The 13,073-nt window shown below is 52.7% G+C and overlaps 1 protein-coding gene across 1 annotated transcript in view; it reads right to left on the bottom strand.

Moving 5' to 3' along the window:
• Nucleotides 1-13,073, bottom strand: part of GRIK3 (glutamate ionotropic receptor kainate type subunit 3) — an 88,045-nt gene that overhangs the window by 28,622 nt on the left and 46,350 nt on the right. The window contains exons 2-7 of the mRNA XM_065856991.2: nucleotides 9,685-9,861; nucleotides 8,903-9,160; nucleotides 7,501-7,682; nucleotides 5,611-5,664; nucleotides 2,328-2,501; nucleotides 1,300-1,443 (exon numbers count right to left, since the gene is read on the bottom strand). Of these exons, the coding sequence (XP_065713063.1) occupies nucleotides 1,300-1,443; nucleotides 2,328-2,501; nucleotides 5,611-5,664; nucleotides 7,501-7,682; nucleotides 8,903-9,160; nucleotides 9,685-9,861 (989 nt within the window). The remainder of the gene's footprint in view (nucleotides 1-1,299; nucleotides 1,444-2,327; nucleotides 2,502-5,610; nucleotides 5,665-7,500; nucleotides 7,683-8,902; nucleotides 9,161-9,684; nucleotides 9,862-13,073) is intronic.

Below are 13,073 nucleotides of genomic sequence, written 5' to 3'. Positions count from 1 at the left end.
TAAACATCAGGCAGTGGCTGCGTTGGCGGAGCAGGTGCCGGGGACAGCAGGTGCCAGGGACAGTGCTGGGCTGTGCTGTGCGCGCCTTTGCTGTTTTGCAGTCGCGTCTCAGGCTCTGTCCCCGAGCTGGGGAGGGGGTGGCTGCAGGGACACGTCCCTCTGTGCACCCCTCAGTCTTTTGGGAGCTGAGAGAGAGTGATTGCTGCGTGTTCTGATCACGGTGGGGAGGAAGCTTATCCCTGCAACGCGCTGACACGCTGCCAGGGAGGGAACAACAGGCAGGCACTGGAGTGTGAGGCTCAGGGTAATTTGCAAAAGGAGCCAACCAAACAAATTATTTACACTCTGTTTTGGCAGCCAGCTGGAGCGGCTTTCTGCAGGAGGGAACAAAACACCAAAATGGAGAGAGAGAGAGGAGAGAATAGCGTCTTTAGTGCCTATTAAGAAAAGAGTTCATTCTCTCTCTGCAATGGGAATCATTCTTCTTCTCTCCTCCTGCTACTCTTCTGTTTGAAAACTTTAGGGGTTTTTATACCCAGCCTTTTAAATGTGACCCAATCGTGCATCCCACCCCATCCTCTTACAACTTGCCATGTGAACTGCCCCGGGCAGAGAAGTTGAAAAAGTCCTTGGGGTAAATAAGAGGGTTTTTTATCACAAAGACATATCTGGTAGGGTTTGCAGTATCTCCCTGCAGCTCTGCCTTCATTTTATTCTTTTGTGAGGGCTCCTTTTTGCAGACAGAGCAAAACCGGGGTGTGAGTGCAGTGATGAACAGGGAGAAATCATAATGACTGGAAGCAGAGAGGGAACGAAGCTACGTCCTCGCTCCCCTGGCTCCTCCGTGCTAAATCCCCTGCTCTGCCCAAGCGGGGTCAGCGCACAGGGACCCTGCGCTGCCAGCTCTGCCGCTGGGATTCGGCGGCACCGAGCGCCCTTTGTGGGCCCCAGGCAAATGTTCCTGTCCACGATAAAAGGCTGGTGCTCAGCTAAGAAACAGCCTCAGAGAGCGAACGGTCCAGCTGCTCATGATGCAGGGCAGATCTCAGCGACAGCGCGGGAGAGCTCAGCTCGTTTGGGATGCACGGATGTTATTTTGAAGGCAAAGGGGATTTTTCCATTCTGGGTGCACTCAGCAGCCCGGGGTGTGTGTGTGGTACCAGCCCGGGCAGGGGGTGTTTTACAGCCGTGTCCCTGCCAGGTGATGCCCTGCGCCCTGTGTGCCGAGCAGCTCGCTGCTCCCGCAGGGGGAGTTTTGCGTTAGCGGGAAGCGGTAATAGTTGCAAATCATGCTTTTACCTCTTTTATAAAGTTCATGAAGCGGCCCCCGAACCTCCAGGCTTTGTGGCGGTGGCACTGCAGGGAGTTGACGGTCATCTGAGGGGCGCGCTGGTAGCAGACGGACACCACGTGCACCGCGTCGTACAACAGGGCAGCGTCTGTCTAAAGTCAAGGGGAACAGCATTTGTGTCGATAGTGGTTCCCGAGCGAGGAAGCAAGGTTTGCTAAGTTACGGCACGGAGGGGAAGTGCAAGAGTATGTCCAAGCAGTTTCACGGTGGATTAAGTACTGGAATGGCCAGCTGAGATCAGGACACCAGTCAAACACAAATAACAGGCAGGATCTCCTCTGGGGAAGCACGGAGAGAGGGACTGGGAGGAGATCTGGGGGGGAACCCAGCAGCGCTGCAGACAACACGATGCCGCAGTTGTGGGCAACGCCGCAGACAAGTAGGTGAGTAAAGGAGAATAGTGGGGCTCTCCTCTGGGGGAAAAAAAGAACGGGAGGGATACAAGGAGCCATTTCAAGGTGAAATTCTGGGAGGCTCTGCCACTTGTGGGGGGAGTTCTGGCAGATCTGAAGGGAGAGGGAAGGAGGGAGCCAGTCGGCAATTCCGGGGGTCGGAGACAGCCCAGCAGGGAAGACAGATGGGCGAGCAGGTGCCGAACCTTCCGAGCAGTAACTCAGCGGAGCGGAGCTGCCATCAGACCCTAAAAGGGAGTCATCAAAGCTGCAGCAAAGCCCTTCTCTGGGCAGAGCTTTGGCTCTTTCTCCCTGCACCAGTCGCAGCAAACTGCCTGGCGCGGTCCAGCTGTGCCGAGCGTTGGGCTGGGGATCGTTCTGCCCTGAGCTGACACAGGACGTGTGGGGGGAAAGCAAAGAGAGGGGACGATGCCTCTCCAGGGTGCTGCAGGGTCTGGGGCGCACACTGTCCAGTTACCAGTACAACAACCAATAACTCTAACACTCAGCCCTTAACGAACATTCCTGCCCGCCCTCCCGCTCCGATCTGCTCCCCAGATGTCCCACGTTTAAACTTCTCGTACCATCATGACGCCGTCGAGCAGCCCCAGCTCCGCCTTGGGCGCGGACTGCAGCCGCTCCATGGACCACTTCTCGATGATGGAGGACACATGCGGGTTCTCCACGTTGAGGATCCGAAAGCCGGTCAGGTTCACTCCGGAGTAGCGATATGGTTCTAGGTCTAATGCATAAAGATCCTTAAAAGAGAGAAACCAGTTTAAACATTTTGTTTAGCTTTGTTTTGTTGGTGTTTTCTGTGTGTGGCTGAGGGTGGGAGGCAGGACGAGGAGCTCGTGGGTTTGGTGGCTTGTCCTGCCCGTTGCCATCAGTCAGTGCTTGCAGGATGGGGCTCAGGAGGGTCGGGGGAATTGGGGTGTCAAATGTGCAGATTCACCCACACACAGCAGGGGAAGCTCCTACTGCACTCACTGCATGAAAGAAGCGAGTGAACTGTGGGGAGAAAACCAGAACCGCTGTCTGTAACCATGAAAAGGGGCTTGGGAGCAAGGGGAGGGGGACAATACAGAGCTCCAAAGCTCCTGGGGGCCTTTCCGTGGGCGATTTGCCGTGAGCGCTGAACCCACAGGGTGCTGCAGATGACGGAGGAGCTCTGAATGCAGCATTCCAATTTGCAGACGGCTATCAAAGAGGAACTAAGACGTGTTTCTTGACATTACGACCAGCCCACACAGTCTGCAAATGAATGAGAGTGCCCTTTATGCGATCTGCAAAGCCGGGAGGCGGGCAGCCCGCCAGCATTGCCTGGCAGCAGCGAGACGGGCGAGCGGAGCCTCTGCAGAGGCGCTTCCTAATGCATCTCCTGGCTCTGCCACACGCTGGATATTAACGGCACTTTGGGATTGACTTCAGTGCTCAGTACCTCGTCTGAGCGGTTTGGGCTCAGACAACACAGCCAGAGTGGATCTGCTCAGCAAGAACCCCGGGCAGCGACCCGAGGCTGCAGAATGGTGGTCAGGATGCGACTTCATTAAGGGGAATCATTTGTTGGACGGGATGTATTTAATCAAAGTTTATCCTGAGCACTTTCTGTGAGTGTTCAGTGGCAGTAAAAATATAGGGAGGTTGAAAGGCAACACCGCTGTCTCTTGTGGTAGAGCGGTGGATGAATATGGGAATGATGTTCATTGCACTCGTAAGGGATTATCCCAGAGAGTTTAAAACCAGCAGGAGATCTTGTGGCTATTGCTGTTGTGCATGATGTGGCTCCATAGGACACGGGGTCCGGCAGCAGCGAGCTGGGAAAGGCCCTAAAACACACCGCCCTGAGCAAAGCGCAACAAAATCAGCGCTTGCCAGCAACTGAGACTTCATTCGCAGTGGGGGAGAGAGGAATTCTTACAGCTGTTTTGCTTTAATAAGCTTTGGGGGGTTGATCTTTTCCTGAAGCCTTTGCCGCCCCAAGGCAGCTCTGATGGATGCCGTGCTTTAATCTGCAGGTGCAGCCGGGGACCGGGTCATTAATCACACCCACAACAGAGTTCAGGGGCTTTGTGGTGTGTGTTTGGTTGGTTGTTTTACCCCTGAAAAATCACAAGTACAAACCTCCAGGTTTTGTTAAAGGGCATGGTGAAAACCAGCCCAGAATGTTGACTTTGAAGTGCTTACAAGCAGAGTGTCAGGACATGGAGAGGTGTGGGGCTCAATTACCATATGAGTTTCTTCTGGATTTTCTGCTCCTGTGCAGCCACAAATTGAAACATCTGGTTCTATTTTCCACCTCATCTACATTCCTTTTCACTCATTATTTTCTGTACTGCAGATTAATTCTCCCCTCCATCCTGCCACCCTGGACTGGTTTGGTTTAGCGCCTAACGGGGTTGAGTCTGTCATTTTTGTTTCCGTCGGCTCACAGGCCGGGAGGAGATGGGGCAGTGGGGACACGGCCGCGTTTGTAGGAGCTGCTGGGGAGTCAGAGGGGCTGGGGCTCAGCGGTGTCACCGCCTGGGGCCTCATGGGGTGCAAAAGCTGCTTGTGCGTTAGATGAAGGCTCAGAAGGCTCCTCCTCCTCTTCTTCATCCTCCCGCGGTGGCCGAGCCCCGCGAGCCGGCCCCGCTGAACCGTGCAGCCTCACGGAACGTCGAAGCGTTTCACGCCAAGTGTTGATGCACTGTGCTCAGTATTGACTGGGGACCTTTTAGAAACATTCAGTATAACATAATAGACTAATTCATTAGCACCCCATGGGTCTAGTACTGGAGGAGCTGAAGCACATGCATTGCAAGCTAGGAAAACATTGCCTTGAGGAATGACAGATTAAAATATCTTTCCCATGATATAACTGTTATTTCAGGAAAGTGGCATTAATTGTGATTGCTTATCTATTAATTTATTATAATTCTTCTTTTCCCACCTCCAGGCTGTACCTACACATGAAATGTACTCCAGGCTCAGCTGGGGCTGATTAATAGGAGGTTATCTGGGAAATGCTCAAAGCTGCCTGGAATAGATAATAGCAGCAGGGGTAATTAAAATGTCTTTTGCATTTGAAAAATAAATTTTGCAGTTTTTAAGGGTTAGTTTAGTTTGTTTCTTTCCTAAAGGCAAAAAGATAAATTGGGTTTTCAAAATCACACAAAATTCAACAGTGCACTAGACAATAGCCTCCTAAATGGAAACAAAAGTGGCATGCCAAAAATCCCCAACCGAAATGCCTCTGGAGTCAGAGAGGAACTGGCCCGTGTTTAATGAGTGTGGAGTTAATTTCAAGATGAGTTGTTCTCATGCAAAATAAACCTGCAGGACTGAACTGTTGCCCACAGCGGGGCTGCTGCCGGCTCCTCGGGGAGCCCGAGCTCAGCACACACACACGGACCCGGTTCCGGTGAGACCTGGTCCCACCAAACTCATTTGGGGGTCTGCAGCTGCACAAATTCACACTGGTGCTCATCTTCCAGTGCGTGGGTGGCTGCACTGAGATCAAACTGGCTGGAAGGGGAGATAAAACCAGACCTTACATCTGTGCCCAGCTGGAGCAGAGCCCAAGGAGCGAGCCAGGCCAGAAGCAGCCGGAGGAGAGGCCGACGTGTCTTGGGATGAGCTGCACTGGGGGGATTTACAACCGCATCTCTGTGCTCTGCGTCCCACCTGAAGCTCCATCCAGCCCTCCCTGCCCTGGCAGCTACCAGCCCTGGCTGTGCCATCCCACCGCGCTGTGTCCCCGGGACAGGACAGACAGGACGGACAGGACAGACAGGACACCCAGCCCACTCTCCCGCCGCGTCGCCACCTCCTCACTTCCCACTCCCAGCGAGGGTAAAAGGTGTTGGCACAGATCAGATACTTTACCAGCGTGGTGAAGATGAAGTGGTAGTATTCCGTCATCATTCCCATCGCCATGGCCTTGGGGAGAGGAGGGACAGGTTAGTAAGAGTGTGCACAGGAATATCACAACAGTCGTGCAATGTCAGCCCCTGAAGTGCAGCAGAAGACAGACCCAGAAACACAGGATCTGGATTCCGGATCAGTCTGTGAAGCAGTTAAATGTGTACTTGGCCAGCAAGACGTCTGTGCTGAAGAGCACCAGCCTGTCACCTGCTCACCAGCTTGTCCCCATGGCCACCAGCCTGTCCCCCTGGCCACGGAGCTGCCAGGCTGGTCCCTCCTCACTCGCACACCCGGGTGCAAGGGGCTGGAGCAAGGGATGATACCTCGGTGTGTGAAGCATCAGTTAGAGCATGTGAAACCAATGGGGAGTAAGTAACAAGATTCCAGTTCAGGTTCTGCAGCTGGATCAGTGGTAGGTGGAAAGTTCTGACCTGCTGGAGGAAACAAGCCCAGGCTTCCCGGTCCTGGCAGCCTGTGTGCAGGAAACATCTGGGTTTGTGGGAGATGAATAAATGATAAACCCGGTGGAGAAGCTGCAGCAGTTCAGGGTGAGAACGGGAGCCCCATGGCAGTGATGCCAGGCACAGCTGCCACGGACAGAGGAGCTGGGCAGCCCTGAACAGCTGTAACGCACTAACAGTGACCCAAACCGAGCGAGGACAGAGGAGCTGGGTGGATGGAACGGCCTCACAGGCAGACCCAGCTCTGGGATAGGTTTCTACAACGATATTTTTGTCCAAGAGGGTGAAATAATGGATAGTTTGATGCCTTCCCTGGCATTTTTTGATCCCGCTGTGTTTTCTGTGTAGCATTGCTAAGCTGCAATTCATGGCTTTGGGTCCTAAAAGAGCCGGCACGCACACAGCGCCAGGCGGGAGGACTCGGGAAGATTCTGTCTCCCTGGTCCCCCCTCTCCTCCATCTTCCTCACTCTGCGCTCACAGTGATGAGCAGAGCAGATGGCACAATAAACTATAATAAACTGCATAATAAGTGAACAGCACCAAACACAGCCAGCATGTTAAAATAATAGGCAGGAGACAATGAGTCCCTTATATTGCTTGCTTTAATAATCCCTCCCGGGCTTTCTGGTTTCTCTGAGCTCTTCCCTTCCTTCTGCGTCAAGCAGCCTGCAAGAGAAGCCTCTTTCCATGTGCTTGCTCTCTCAGCCCTTCAGGGGGTTTATTTATTCTCTGTGGTGGTGTCTTGCTGGGCTGATATGAGCAACACTTCCACCGGCTGGTTTTTAACTTTCTTTGTGAGATCCTCGTATTGACCCTGAAACCTAAAGGCGCTGAGAGATGAGGAGGAGCTGGGCTGAGCAGCAAACCTGCGAAAAATGCCACTGGAGGAACTCTGGGGGGAAGGAGAGAGACCAAACGAATGGAAAATCACTGACATCTGGCTTAAAGGCCAAGAATTGCACACGGAGGTGCCGAAGGGCTGGAGGATGCCGCTCAGCCGCGGTTGTTTGCAGCAGGACACGCAAAGGACGTGTGTTATAAACACCCTGCACTTTCAGGGGCTCCTGTGGACCAACCTGGGGGCAGACGGCAGCATGGATGGGAAGGAAGGTATTGAAAATAGCAGGCATGAACCGGTCTCTGTGCCACCTTCAACACACGCTTGGCCATGGCACTTTGTCCTCCCATAACATTTGTTTGTTCCTACCGACAGTCACTTGGTGATACGTCTATAGTTCCTATAGAAATCCAATAGTATCCTTGAGAAATGGCCATGTTGCACCTCTCAGTGCAGCTGTGGCTCGTGGCCAGAGGGAGGGAGCAGGTCTGACCCTGCTGTCCCAGACGACCACCCCGCACACCACGCTCCCTGCTGTCCCCCCGCTCACCTGCTTGAGGATCTGAGCGGCCATCAGGTGGCTGCAGTCGAAGATGATGCGGAATTCCCTGCCCCGCTTCATCTCCTTGAGCAGCGGGCGCGCGTCGTCCGTGTCGAGCGGGAGCTGGCGGATCTTGAGGCGGATGTTGTAGCGCGACGGGGCCATGATGAGCTCCTGCAGCCGGATCAGCCCTGCGGGCAGCGCGACACCCGCCGCGTTACGCAGAGCCTGCCCTCGCCCCCTCCTCCCTATTGCAGCCAGGTGTTTCTTCCCCTGTTCTTTTACAGAATGCAATCAGGACTTTCCTCTCTCCCTCAAATGGCCGTTGCTAAAAGCAAATCAGAGCCAAGGTGCCATGTGTCAGTCATTACAAACCCAGCTGTTTCCAGCTGTTCTAAGGCAGGGTGGCTTTCCTGGGCCTGGCTATGGCTGAGCTGGGGTCCCTGCACTAGTGGGGAAGAGAAGAGCAGATTGGTCCTAACCTTTGACATCTCTGCGGTCATGATGTATTTTCTGAAGCAAATACACCCTTGAGAAGGGACAGGATGTGCTAATCAGCTATAGGACAAATTAAAATCTGCGCTATTTATGATGCACAACGGCAAAATAAAAAAATAGAGTAGATACTTAAATTTATGAGTAGTATAGTTCATAACAGTCACTTAATCACAACTCGTGACTTTCTTACTACCCTTAGAATGAATATATTTTTATGCAGACGGTGCAAAGCCGCGCTGGATGCAGCAGGAGTTACTGGTATCTGATGTTGCAAGAAGAAACTCAGCAGCTGCCATTGCAAGGAGGAAAATAGAAGCATGTCCTTCTGCATAGTGGAAGAAATACATGAGAATACGCCACGAAGGGAACATACTGTGACCCACATTTGCAAAACAGAAATGTCAAACTGCGTTCTCATCAGCCCTCCCCTAAAGAAACCATTTGGTTTAGTGGAATTAGGTTGGACAGGCTATCCAATGTGTCTTTTGTTTTGGGGTTTTTTTTAATCTATAGGCTTATGCAGCGCTTTGCTTTGTTTAACCACCAACAGCTTGCTTTATGTGCCAAACTTTGCCAGCTACGTTTTACAGAATTAGCCAGAAAACAAGAAACTTTGCAGAACTGCTGGGAAAGTGCCCCCTTGGTGGCAGCCACTGATAAAGAGCTTTGCTGCGCAGGTGGCACCGCAGTGCCAAACGCAGCCGAGCTGCGTGCGGTCGGGCCCCTTTGTCACTGGGGGTTCCCCATGTCCTGGCGCTTTGTGAATGAAACACATGGGAAAGGATCCCGAGGCAGCGCTGGGAACTGGCACGTCCCCTGCACCCAGCACTGCTCGGGTGTCATTTTGCTCCTAAAAGCTTTATTAGAAAAGTCCCTAAATGGGACCCACAACAAAACATCTCGTGCACCTTACCTGTGCTGTCATCATAAACCACGGTGGCTGACCTCCATTTCAGGTACTGCACCAGGTCCAGGATGGCGTGGCTGAGGGAGGCGTAGTCGGGGTACAGGTTGACGTAGAAAGTGTCCTTGTTATCCAGGGGGTGGTGCTTCCAGCGGAGCTGGATGTGCGGGACCTCCAGCGCGTTGCAGATGGACTGCACGGCGTTGGTGCAGGAGCCTTGGGAAGGGCCGAATATTGCGACGACCCCCAGCGCCAACTGGTCACAGGCTGCCAAGGGAATGGGGGCTGTGGGCAGGCGTCCCCCCGGGGGCTCCCCCACAACCCAGCCCAGGCAGCACTGTTCGGTTCTCCCGGAGCAGACGCAAAACCACTGAACCCTCAGGTCATCAGCCCCACAGCCACATTTCTTCCCTGCTCTTCAGTAATTCAAGCAGGCTGCTGTTATCAGATCATAAAAACGGACTGGCTTTCAGGATGAGAACAGATATTCTACGCTAGGGATGTGGAAACTGCCAGGGATACAGTAAACTAAACAAAGGCATGGCCTCCAGACCTGTGCTCAGGATTAGAAGCAAACACTGAAAGGAGTTTTGCGAGGTTTGCGGAGGGAGGACAGCGTAGTCGTTCCCTGTCTATTAAAATGCCTCTGGAAGGTCAGCTCCTGGAGGACTCTCCTCCACATCACTGACTAGTGAGGACAAAACAAGCGGCTGCGGCTCTCACGCCAAACCCTACCTTTTAGTGCCCAATAAACGGCCACGAAGCCGCCAAGCGGCGTGCTGTGCTCTTACCTTTCTTAGTCGCTTCAAAGCTGTCGTGGAAGTGTATCCTCTGAATGTCGTAGGTTAGCGTTGTGTTAGGCAACAAAGTTCTGTTTCTGTTGATAATATTGGCAGAAAACCTGAAGGCTTGTTCCTCAGCGCTCATCACCTGCGTGTTGGGGCCATCTGCGTACTCAAAGATGCCTCCTGCAACACAAGGCGAAGCCAGCGTTAAGCCACCTGACGTCTGATTCGGAACCTCCAAGGACGAGAAGACTCTTGGCCAGAGCTGTGACATTCACAAGGCTGCTCCAGGACATTTCCTGGACTGAAAGAAAGACATGAGAACATTTGCAGTTTTGCTACATGGCCCGTGTTCAGTGCCAGCGGCTTTATAAGACAGATAAGTGGGTTTCTGTAAGACCAAACCGTGGGAGGTGGGTGTGTTGTTGCTCAGCTCCAGGGATGCGCCAGTGTTGTGCTCAGGGGAGTTTCCGACCCTCCCGCCTCATCCCCCACGTCCTCGTTCAGCTGTTTTTAGTGCTGCTTTCAGTGCCCTTCTCATCTCCTATTGTTCCTCATCTTTAGTTATCCAAGTTCATCATTCAGACCAGCGGAGACTTCTGAATTTGCCTGTCCTACAGCTTATCTGCTCAATAATGCACATCTCGGATGCGGGCTTTGCCGTGTTCAGAAGTTGTTAATGCCATTACACCTCCCCAAGGGCAGCGAGCTCATGTCGCGGTACCGCTGGGTTTCTTGGCTCTGGATCCGAGGCTTGTCCTCAGTTCCCCGCTGACAGCCGCTCTAATTGAAGTGACTTAGTGCAGGCGTAAATTATGTAATTGCACGTCCTTGTCTCGGAGATGTCGGCACCATCCTCTGCCCCTCACGGAACCACAGAAAGGCACATGAATCTCATTCTATCTTATTAAAAAGTAAACCTAAATAATTAATGGATGAACAAGATAAGCAAGTGCAATTGGTAACAGATGGTCTCTGGGTTCATTAGCAGAAGGAAAATCTTCCCCTTCAATTTAAGGTAGACCTAAAATGTTTTGTTGTAGACAACAGATGTCTGCTCAGCCCTCCTCATTCTCAAGAAATGGCACAAACGCTCCTCCAGGAGCCAGAGCACATGATCTGTGGGTTTGTGGCCATTTGGTGTAAGCCAGGAGTGCCACTTTGGTGAGAGCCACGCGGGTGTTGCGGTGACAGCTCCTCAGGACACCCCGAGCACCGTGAACATGGGAGCGGTGCCGACACCGTCCCCGTCCCTCCCCAGAGCCCGCGGGCTTGTGTGGAGCAGGTCTGGCTGGGACAGAGTATAGAGGGGCTGGGTATGTGGATTATTGGTGTTTGACCCCAAATAAATTCACGTTCCCAACGTCCAACTGGATAGAAGAGGCTTTTTGACAGAAAAGAATTGCCTGTGCAGCCACCCAGTACCTTGAATTTAGTGGCAGGCACGGAGGAGCAGCCAGGCAGAAGTGATGTATTTCTGGCTGTGCCGCTGGGACGATGCGGGACCTGCCACCGTTGCTCGGGTGTCACGGAGCCGGGGACACCGGCGGCAGATCTGCAGCGGCGCGGTGCTGGGCCAGCCCAGCCGGGGGTCGCGGCCGCCGTCCCTCCCGGCTCCGGCGCCGCTCCTCCAGATACCTTCCTTCCCAGCATTATTTAAAGAGCCTAATAACCGGCTTGAGACAGCTGATTAATGCATAATCTTCATCATGATTACATAGCATAACTGGCATTAATTTGAAAAGCCAGCTAATTATGAAAATAATTGTTGCGGCTTTTCCATTTGAGCAAAATGGAAGAATATCTGCTTGTGCTACTGAGAGAATGAGGGATGGGACATCGTGGGGGACCCCATGTGTGCCCACAAACCCCGCCGGGGGGTGAAGCGATGCAGAGCCGGGCAATGTGCTGATCACCGACAGCCGTGGTCGCCCTCCCTGCGCCCCCCAGGAGCCATCGCGCGCGGGTCTCACACCGGTACCCTCGCCGCGGCTTTGCTCTCGTGTACAGAGTCAATGGGCTATAAAAAGTCAACAACAAAACCGTTCCCACTTTTATATACTACCTATAAACAAGTTTCGTCTGAGACACTAAAACTAAGGGCCCTTTAGTGTTACTGCCTGTCTCTAAACCATTTCTGCCTCTGCCCTATTTTGCGAGTTATTTCAGGTGTCTCAGGGACTGCTGGATGCTGCTGCCTTGACCTGGTGCTCAGGCCCCTTTCCCAGTATTGCCTGTGCCAGGTCCCAGCTGCTCTGTCCTCGTCCCTTCCCGTGCCGCAGGTGACAGGTGACCGCACGGCTCCCTCTAGCAGCCAGTGCAGCCCTGGGCTCCCCACGGGTGTCGTTCAACACGCACTGAGGTCCAACAGCGTCTGGTTGAGTTTATTTCTTGCTGTGTTTGTGTGGCCTTTAGTGCTCTGGACTCCACGTTCCCAAACCAGACTCCTCTGAGACCCCTCGGCCAAAGCGCCACCAGCTCCTCGGGCAGGACGGCACCAAACGAGCAACCGTTACCACTTGCTTTTCCATATTTTTTTGATGGAGTAATCGATTATTACATGTGACTCCGTGGATTTTGATTATCAGTCACCAGTCAGATTAAATAATTATTCAGTTGTCTTTTATCTTTAAAGCAGACTAATTGCTCTCCAGGGAATGTCAATCAGCATATGGGAAAACACACCAATTAGAATCAGCTTCATGTCTTCTTATTTTATGTGGTTTGATTTGATGACCACTGATGCTGCTGCTGAAGGTTTAATGATTCAGAATGAGAATCCAGAGCAGGCACCTGCAGCTCTCCTTGGATCTAGAGCAGGGCCAGGCCAGGCAGGCTGGTGACTGCACGTGAAGGGAGGTTTGGCCACAAAGCACAGGGGATCCCTCTCTAACCGAGCAGTGGAAAATGGGTCTCTCTATTCAGAGTAAAATCTGGATCCCAAGAAACACCCCAAACCCCACAGAGCACGGAACGGCCCGGCAGGAGCAGCGGGGATGGGATGGGAATCCTTTCCCAGCTCATCCTGAGCTGCAGCTGCATGGAGCCCCAGTTATTTTTAGCTCTACTGAAAGCTAAGTCAAGAAATTCAGAGTATTTTAGTTTTACACTTCTTGCCCTCTTCCCCTTGTTAACAAAACAAACGGCTTCGTTCTCGGCAAGAAAATTCCAACAGCCCTCAGTGTGCGGTGTGATCTCTTATCTCTTACTCCTTATAAAATCACGGAGTTACTTAGCTCTGAAGAACAACTATTTCTGATAACGCTTTTCTCTCCCCCGCTGACAGTGTTTTTAACACATTTAGACAGCTTTCTGACAGTCTCGTTCCTTGTGACATCCTGGCAGAAATACACGTTTTGAAATAGCTCTTGCTGAGGATGGAGCCAGCCCGAGCT

The sequence above is a fragment of the Patagioenas fasciata genome, chromosome 25 (assembly GCF_037038585.1).
Source record: "Patagioenas fasciata isolate bPatFas1 chromosome 25, bPatFas1.hap1, whole genome shotgun sequence".
Taxonomy (NCBI): domain Eukaryota; kingdom Metazoa; phylum Chordata; class Aves; order Columbiformes; family Columbidae; genus Patagioenas; species Patagioenas fasciata.
Note: the sequence above shows the minus strand (reverse complement) of the source record. Positions and strands in the feature narration are given on the sequence as shown.